This window comes from Ornithorhynchus anatinus, chromosome 1 (assembly GCF_004115215.2).
Source record: "Ornithorhynchus anatinus isolate Pmale09 chromosome 1, mOrnAna1.pri.v4, whole genome shotgun sequence".
In the NCBI taxonomy this organism is placed as follows: domain Eukaryota; kingdom Metazoa; phylum Chordata; class Mammalia; order Monotremata; family Ornithorhynchidae; genus Ornithorhynchus; species Ornithorhynchus anatinus.
In genome coordinates, this window is record NC_041728.1 from 53267618 (window position 1) to 53276246 (window position 8629).

The 8629-nt window shown below is 50.1% G+C and overlaps 1 protein-coding gene across 1 annotated transcript in view; it reads left to right on the plus strand.

The window, feature by feature from the left end:
* RIN3 (Ras and Rab interactor 3) overlaps positions 1-4331 on the plus strand; it is an 86868-nt gene extending 82537 nt beyond the window's left edge. Inside the window, 5 exon segments of the mRNA XM_029071473.2 lie at positions 1199-1218; positions 1220-1252; positions 1254-1340; positions 1342-1365; positions 3900-4331. Coding sequence (XP_028927306.1) covers positions 1199-1218; positions 1220-1252; positions 1254-1340; positions 1342-1365; positions 3900-4265 — 530 coding nt within the window. The 3' untranslated portion in view covers positions 4266-4331.
* Positions 4332-8629: the final 4298 nt, after the last annotated feature.

Here is an 8629-nt window from a genome sequence, read left to right on the forward strand (position 1 = left end):
ACCTGATTAAGTAGGAGGGAGCACAGGTATTGAATCCCCATTTTGCAGATGAAGGAACTGAGGCTCAGAGAAGTTAAGTGAGTTGCACAAGGTCATATGCAGCAGGTAAGTGGAAGAGCTAGGATTAGAACCCAGGTCTTCCAATTCCCAGGCCCATGCTCTTTCCATTAGCATGAACCTGTCTGAGAGATCAGGGGGAAAAAGACTTGGGTAAGCAATGTTTGACCCTGAAAGAGGAGCTCAGGGCTTTGAACAGCTGTTTGGGAGGTGGGGGTAGAGGCAGTGTTGGAACTGCCCTTAAAAAAACCTCCCTCTAAGTGCTGGGACAGATTCAAGTCCAACTGATCAAAACAGGCCCTTGTACCACTTGGGACTCACAATCTAGGGAGTGAGAACAGGAATTAAATCCCCATTTTACAGGTGAGGAAACTGAGGCATAAAGATATTGGGACTTGACCAAGTCCCCTGACTCCCAGCACCATGTTCTTTCAAGTAGGCCACCCTGTTTCTCATTATTTAAAAACCTGGCTATATTGGGTCCATTCATAGTTTTGGGTGCCTCTTTCTCTCTGTTTCTGCCTCTATCACTCTTTCTTTCTTTCTCTATATCTGTCTTTCTCTCACCCTTCCTCTATTTCTCTCTCTCCCTTCCATTCATACTGTTGCCTGACTGCTTCAAATGTATCCCAGTAAAAATCCATAAAGATTACCAATAAAAATCAACTTACCCACTGGCTATGTGGGAATTTATGTTCTCATGTAGGTTTGTAAATCGTTTTTATCCATTTGTTTTTCCACACTGGACTGAAAGCTCTCAGAAGGCAGGGGATGTGTGTTTTACTTTATTCGTCATCATCATCACCATCATCGGTGGTATTTATTGAGTGCTTACTATGTATAAAGCACTGTACTAAACAGTTGGGAGAGTATAATACAACAGAGTTATCAGATTTGTTCCCGGCCAATAATGAGCTCACTTCTGTTTTCTTTTCCCCCAACACTAAACAGAGTGTTCTGCTCCCATACGTCAGCACTCAACAGATCCCATTGATTGATTATGGCAAAGCCCAGAAAAGCTGGCAAGCCCTGGTTTTTTGTTGTGTCCCAGAGCGGGTGATCGGGCTTGGCAAGCAGCAGCCTGACCCCACGGAGCTCCTCGTGGGCCACTGAGTGATGAACTCCCCCTTGTCCCCAACAGGTTCCTATTACTTAACCACCCACCTACGGGGCCCTGGAGCACATCCGGAACTATTGACAAGATCACGGTCACCCGTCAGCTGAGCCTGGAGGTTCAAGACTCCATCCACCGCTGGGACGCAGGAGGACCCCTCAACAAGGCCCCGGGCCTCCCGCTCGTCTGTGCAGGTCAGTGAATCGTCCTCAGCGGCTTCCTCGTCATAACAGTTAATATAATTTTGCAGGAATTTGTTAAGCGCTTTACTATGTGCCAGGCCCTATATCTAAGCACTGGGTTGGATGCAAGCAAATTGGGTTGGACACAGTCAGTGCCTGTCCCACGTGGGGCTCACAGTCTTAATCCCCATTTTTACAGATGAGGTAACTGAGGTCATGCAGTTGACAAGTGGTGGAGTCGAGGTTAGAACCCATGACCGTCTGCCTCCCAGGCCCATGCTCTATCCTCTACGCTATGCTGCTTCTCATCACTGAGTCTCTGCTGAGCTCAGAGCCCTCAGCTCCGGAGGGGAGAGTCACCTTCTGTGGGGAGACTCCCGGAGTTGGGGAAACCACAGAAACCCTCCCATAGACCAGGTGGCTCTGCCTGGCATCTGGGAATGAGCCTGAACCAGACCCTCCATGGCTCCACCGAACAACCAAATGGGCCAGGGGAGACAGCGTGATGGTGGGAGAGCCGCCCTGGAAGTCGGAGTTCCCGAGTTCAAGTCCGGCTCTGACACCGTTCTCTGTGTGCCTTGGGCAAGCCAATTGACCTCCCCGTGCCTCAGTTTCCTCAGCTGTAAATTGGGCATAATAATACTTGAACCCTGCCTCATAGGGGTGTTGTGGGGAGTAAATAATTAAAGTAAGGCACTTTGGTAACAAAAGCATGAAATAGAAACACATCCTCAGACAGTAAGCTTGTGTGGGCAGGAAATGTGTCTGTTTATTGTTATATGGTATTCTCCCAAGTGCTTAGTACAGGGTTCTGCACACAGTACGTGCTCAATAAATACGATTGAATGAATTAATGGGCCCAGTTGAGGCTGGAAAGAGACTGGGATCTTAGTCTGGCTAGGGTGCTGATCTATCTCTGCCCTACACTATGCACTGAAAGCCTTTAAGAGCAGTCTTTTAAGTTTTAAATGCCTACAGCGTCCCTCAGCTGTAAATCTTGCCATTGAATTGCATGGCTCAGTAGCGGTGCCTGCTTACAGGACCTCCAGAAAGGAACGCAGAGGTGGTAGGAGCAAGGCGGGAGGATCAAAGGCCTCGTCCCAGGCACACTCTAGATTTAGATGGGACATGACTTTGAAGCAAGGCCGCAGGTTGTGTCATAAACTTGGCTTGTACACTGAAGTCTGGGCAATGAACAATAAGCCCACACAAAGACACTAATTAACCTCTAGGGCTCGGAATGACTGGTCAGTATCCACTGCCTAGAGTATTATGCAAAATACCACAGAGGATATTACAGTTGGATAGGGAAGGAGGTGGAGTTGAAAAGGGCATTTTCTTTGGATTATATGGGCCCTGGGTAGATTTGACTGGAAATAATTTCTCTATCCACCGGTGGCATCCTGCACTGCCCCATGTTCAGCTGCCGGATTCTGTGGGTCACGTTGTCTCCTGCTGCCAGGAAAAAAAGTGTAGGAATGTCTGGGAGTGAATTTGAGCTTGCGCACGCCCCCTCTCCTTGCACCGGAACACTTCCGGGTGGTCTTGCTGCACAGGTTGCATGAAGGGCCAGGGAGTGGAGAGGGCGACTGGCTCATATCATGTGTTTGGGACGACCAGGCAACCAGCCTGCAGAGACACTCCCAGCTATTTTGTCGTTTGGCCCCGGAGAGAGGGTTGAGCATTCCAGGAGAGGGACCAATACCGCCCACTGGGATGGCCTATTTGGGGTGTGAAGGTAGGCAATATGGGGAGGGAGAGAGAGCAAAAAAGAGAAAGAACGAGAAGGGGATCTAGGGGAAGAGGGAGAGAGGGAAGGGTGACACTGTTCTGCCTTCTGACACTGCTCCTCCTCCTCCTCCCTCCCTGGGGCTACCGCCTGTCCTAGCAGGGCTGATTCTAGCAGGGACATCCAGGAGGACCGGTTTTACCAGTGGGAAGGGAGGAACAGCTACCTCAGTCAAGAGTGGTGGCCCCAACAGCAGCTTCCAGCCCTGCTGGACTGGTCCTTCTGAACAGACAGTGGGGGTTCCCAGAAGGATTCTGGCCAGGGTATAGGCTCGGGGTGAACCAGCTCAGTCAGAGGGATGGTGGTAGGGTCACTGCAGTCCCCCCAGAAGAGAAGTGGTAACTCTGCTTTGTCTTCCTCCTCCTCCTCCTCATCCTCCTCCTCCTCATCCTCCTCCTCTTCTTTTCCTCCTCTTCTTCCTCTTCCTCCCCCACACCCTCTGCTGCCAAGCCACAACCATGTCTTTCAGGTTCCTTCCTGCCACCCAAGTTAAGACTGGGATTCTAATGGGATGTGTTCTGAATCTGGTAGTGGTAGGACAGAACTCCCAAGTCCAGAACTGGGAAGTCGGTCCCACTGACCAATCGCTCCTTCCCAGGTTGTGCTGAGGGTCCTGGCACAAATGCAGCAGGGTGGGTGGGTGAGAAGAGGCACCCAAAAAATAGGGGAGTCAGACATCTCCCCCGCCCCCTTCTCTCCAGCCCTTTCCCTGCCTCTGACTCGCTGACCCAGGTAGTAACCTGCATCTTCTTGGCAGGATTTCATCTCCATCTCCTTCCTGGAGCCCGGCAAGCAGCTGCGGACGCTGGCATCTCGGCCTGACACCCAGGCTCTGCAGCTGAGCGCTCAATGTGCAGAGAAATTCGAGGTGGCCCAGCCCCAGGATCACGGCCTCTTCGTTCTCGTCGATGACAGATGCTTCCGGCGCCGACGATGCCCTCCCGCACCTCATCAAGCCTACTTGCTCAAGCACGAGCCCAGGATCGATTTTCAATTTATTTATAAGACAGTGGACCTGGAAAACCCAAACTCCTGTCGTCAAGGAACCAAACTTCCTATAAGGGCAAAGGCTGGTTCTGTACTTACCTATGGGAGTGTGTATGTGTGTATATGTTATATATGATATGACACTGGGAAATGAGCCATCCATCTCAGCAACATGCAGTGTTTTCCAAAGACCTGTGGCTGACTGGAAACCTACTGTGATGTGTTACATACACACACACACACACAGCTCTCATCGGGCTTTTTGTCAGCCCCGCTTTTCCTATGCAATACGCAGGGTGGCACTCATTGACCGTTTCACTCTGGACATTAGCTTGACATCACATCACCACAGAAATATCCAGACCTCACACATGCCAGAAGGGAAATAGATGAAGAAAGCCTCCCCTATTCCCCAACCTCCGGGCAGGGGCATGCAGCAGAGCTTTAGAGGGGGAATTGAAACAGGGACCAGACCCCTGGGGTGGTTTGGCCGGCTGGGGGTGGGGGCGGGTCCCTCAGGTCCCGGGCCTGTCCAGGACCAATCAGATGTGATTGGTCCTATGCTGGCTCCCATCAGACCTGGCCTTCTCCCACATCAGAACGCCCAACTAGACAATGAAGGGCCCAGGTGGGGTCCAGTGGACCAAAGTCCCCAGAATTCAGCCGTTCCAACTTGATACCTGCTTCCCCTCACACCCACCACCACCACCATACAGATGCGGGCCCTAGGATTGGGCCCAGCCCCTCAGAACTCTACCCCACCCCCCCACCCTATCTCCCTGTTCACCCAAACTCTCCCTACCCCAGGAGAGAATCCCAACAAGCACTTTTCCCAAGCTGTAATCAACTCCCGAGGACTTCTGAAATCCACTGATGGAAGCGCTGTTTACCGTGTTACAGTGCCTTTTATAACTATCCATTTATAATGGGCATCCCCCTCCTTGGAACTGGGGAGCGGCAAGCCCAGTCCGTATGTTAGGAGCAAGAAGTTGAAACTATTTCACTGTCCTTTTTCTTATGCCGCCGTGTAGCTGGTGCTCTTTTCACCTCTGTCTCTTTGTCCCTGCTCAAAACACGCAATTCCTTTCTTGAGGGCAGGGCACCACACCAACCTGGATGCCATGGCCAGCTCCCAGCTCTCAGCTAAGAGGCCATGCCCCCCAAACCTTTCCTTTCCTGTGTCTGACAGACTGCCGTGGGAATGGCCTTCGGCTGACCCAGTAGCGGCCAAGACAGCACAGAGGATCTAATCCATTTAATCCACTTTCATCTTCACCGTCATCATTCAGAATCACTGACCCTTAGTTTCCCCATCTGTAAAATGGGGACAACAAGACCTGTGCCTTTCCCAGTCCTAGCCGGGGATGCCACAAGGGCAGAATAAGATGTTAGATGTGAAAGTGTGTGGAGTTCTTCGGAAGAACGGGTGCTTTCCTCCACTACCCTCTCTGGTCTCCCCTTCTCCAGGCTAATGCCCAGGGAATGGAGAGAGAGGAGACCGTTGGCTACTCCTGGAGCCGTGCCCTCGACCAGAGGTGCGGTCAGCCCTGCTGATGGGAGAAAGCATCCAGAACCGCCCTCACCAGAGAAACCGTACCCACCCCCGTATGTGGGGAGTGTGGGCAGAAATAAGGCTGTGCGGTTTGTTTACCATGTATCATCATCAATGGCATTTATTGAGCACTCACTGTGTGTAGAACACTGTACAAAGCGCTTGGGTGAGTCCAATACAACAGAGTTGGCAGACACGTTCCCTGCCCACAAAGAGCTTACAGTCTGGCGGGGGAGATGGACATTAATATAAATAAATAATTTATAGCTATGTAATACCAGAGTGCTGTGATGTAGTAGTTCTCCGAGCCAATGAGCGGGTCAATTCGTGAGGAGGAGCGTGTGGGCAAGGGAGCTACAGGAGAATGTTGGCATCATCATCTCAGCCGGCATTTCCTCCTCCTCCCCCCTCCTGTCCTCCCCATCTTTATAAGCAACTCCATTCGAGTGGGGCGAACATGTATGTGTTGGCATAGTCCTTGCAACCTTGTGGTGGAAAATGCCTTCCGCCTGGGAGAGGTCAGAAAATAGACTTACCTTCAGGACCAGGGCTTCTTGCATTCTCCACTTAGGGATAGTATCACATTGGCATCTGTCTCAAGAGACCAGTGTGGGATTATTGGCCGTTCTCTGCTCTGAATGGCATGCAGTTCACTAAAGGGGGATCAAGCAATCAATTATTGAGCACTTACTATGTGCGGAGCACTGTACTAAGCACTTGGGAGAATTGGAAGACACTCTCCCTGCCCACAACGAACTTACTGTCTACAGGGAATATCATAGAAGCCCTAAAATAGTCCACCATCCGGAAAACTCTTTGTGAATAGTGAAACGACTTTATTCTCCCCAGGAGATGATCAGTCAATCAATCAGTGGTGTTTATCGAGTGTTTACTGTGTTCAAAGCGCTGCACGAAGCACTTGGGAGAGCACAACAAAACAGAGATAGTAGATACATACCCTGCCCACAACAAGATTATGGTCCAGAAGCGGTGACAGACGTTTACATTAGTAAATAAATTATGAGTATGTACATAAGTGCTGAGGGGCTCAGAGAGGGTGAATAAAGGGTACAAATCCAAATACAAGGACCATGCAGAAGAAGAGGAAATGAGGATTTAGCCCAGGAAGGCCTTTGGAGTTGTGCCTTCAAGAAGGCTATAAAGACTTTGAAGATAGATTTTTTTAAAGCCAGAAATGTGTGGCTCAGTGGAAAGAGCCCGGGCTTGGGAGCCAGAGGTCATGGGTTCTAATCCCGGCTCCGCCACTTGTCAGCGGTGTAACTTTGGGTGAGTCACTTCACTTCTCTGTGCCTCAGTTACCTCATCTGTAAAATGGGGATTAAGACTGAGCCCCACGTGGGACCACCTGATCACCTGCTATCCTCCGCAGAGCTTAGAACACTGCTTTGCACATAGTAAGCGCTTAACAAATACCATTATTATTCTCCGTTAAACTATCTAAATTGCAAAATATCATTTCCATGTCTAATTCATCCAGCCGCCAGGGGGCAGGTCTCTCCATATGTGGTCTAGGGGGAAGAGCACAGGCCTGGGAGTCAGATGACCTGGGTTCCAATCTCTGCTCCTCCACTTGTCTGCAGTGTGGCATTGGGCAAGTCGGTTAACTTTTCTGTGCCTCAGTTACCTCATCTGAAAAATGGGGATTAAGACTGTGAGCCCTATGTGGCATAAGGACGGTCCAACCTAATTAGCATGTATCTACTCCAGTGCTCAGTGTTTGGCACATAGTAAGCCCTCAACGAATACCATTTCTCTAGACTCTAAGATCTCTAGTCTATAAGCTCGTGACTGCCAACTCTGTTATGTTGTACTCTCCCAAGCGCTTAGTACAGTGCTCTACACCCAGGAAGCACCCAATAAATACCATTGATTGATTGGCTTCCCCAGCCATCGTGGCCCTGCAGGAGACAAGGGGCCTGACTCAGTGGCGGTGGTTCTGCCCCTGCCCCTTACTGCTCTTCTGTCCTTCCACCTCTCCAAATTTCACTTAACGTGAAGATGTTTGTCCAATGGAGCGAGCAGCAGGGAGATAATGACTTCCCAAATAATACATCTTATTAAGTAGGAAAAAACTGGTTTCTGCATAAGCTTTAACCATACACAACGGACGTCTCTCAGGCTCAGACCTTTGGCAGCTTCTGGGGGCTCAGCGTTTGGGGCAGGGACTGTGTCCAACCCGATTCGCTTCTGTCTACCCCAACGCTTAGAACAGTGTTTGACAGATAGTAAGCGCTTAATAAATACCATTTTTAAAAAGTCAATCAATGGTATTTTTCGAGCACTTAACTGTGTGCAGAGCACTATACTAAATACTCGGGAAAAGTGATTCAACAGAGTTGGTAGACACAGTCCCTGCCTACAAAGACCTGTCTAGAAGGGGAGATGGACACTAAAATAAATTTCAGAAAGGAGAAATGGCAGAGGGTAAGGAAGAGTACCCAAGTACTTTGGGGCCACTTAAGGGGTAAAGATCCAAGTACATAGATGACACAGGGGAGGGCAGGTGGGAAATGAAGCCTTAGTGAAGGCCTCTTGGAGGCAATGGGATCTTAGGAGGATTTTGAAGGAGGGCAGACTGGTGAGCTGTCAGATATAATAATGGTATTTGTTAAGTGCTTAACATGTGTTCTAAGTGCTGGGGTAAATACATGTTAATCAGGCTGGACACCGTCCCTGTCCTATACGGGGCTCACACCCATCCTCTTACTCACATTACAGATAAGGTAACTGAGGCCCAAAGGGCAATGGGAGCTGAGGCAGAGGTTTCCTGCTCTACCCCACTTCACTGGCTATTGCAACCAGCTGGGCTCTCATCAACTCTCAATTGCCAATCATTCTGAGCCGCTAGGAGTGTGGGGGCTTGAATGAAAGCCGGCTCCTCCCCAACCCATCATTTACCATTAAGTCTTTCCCAGTGGATGGACCAC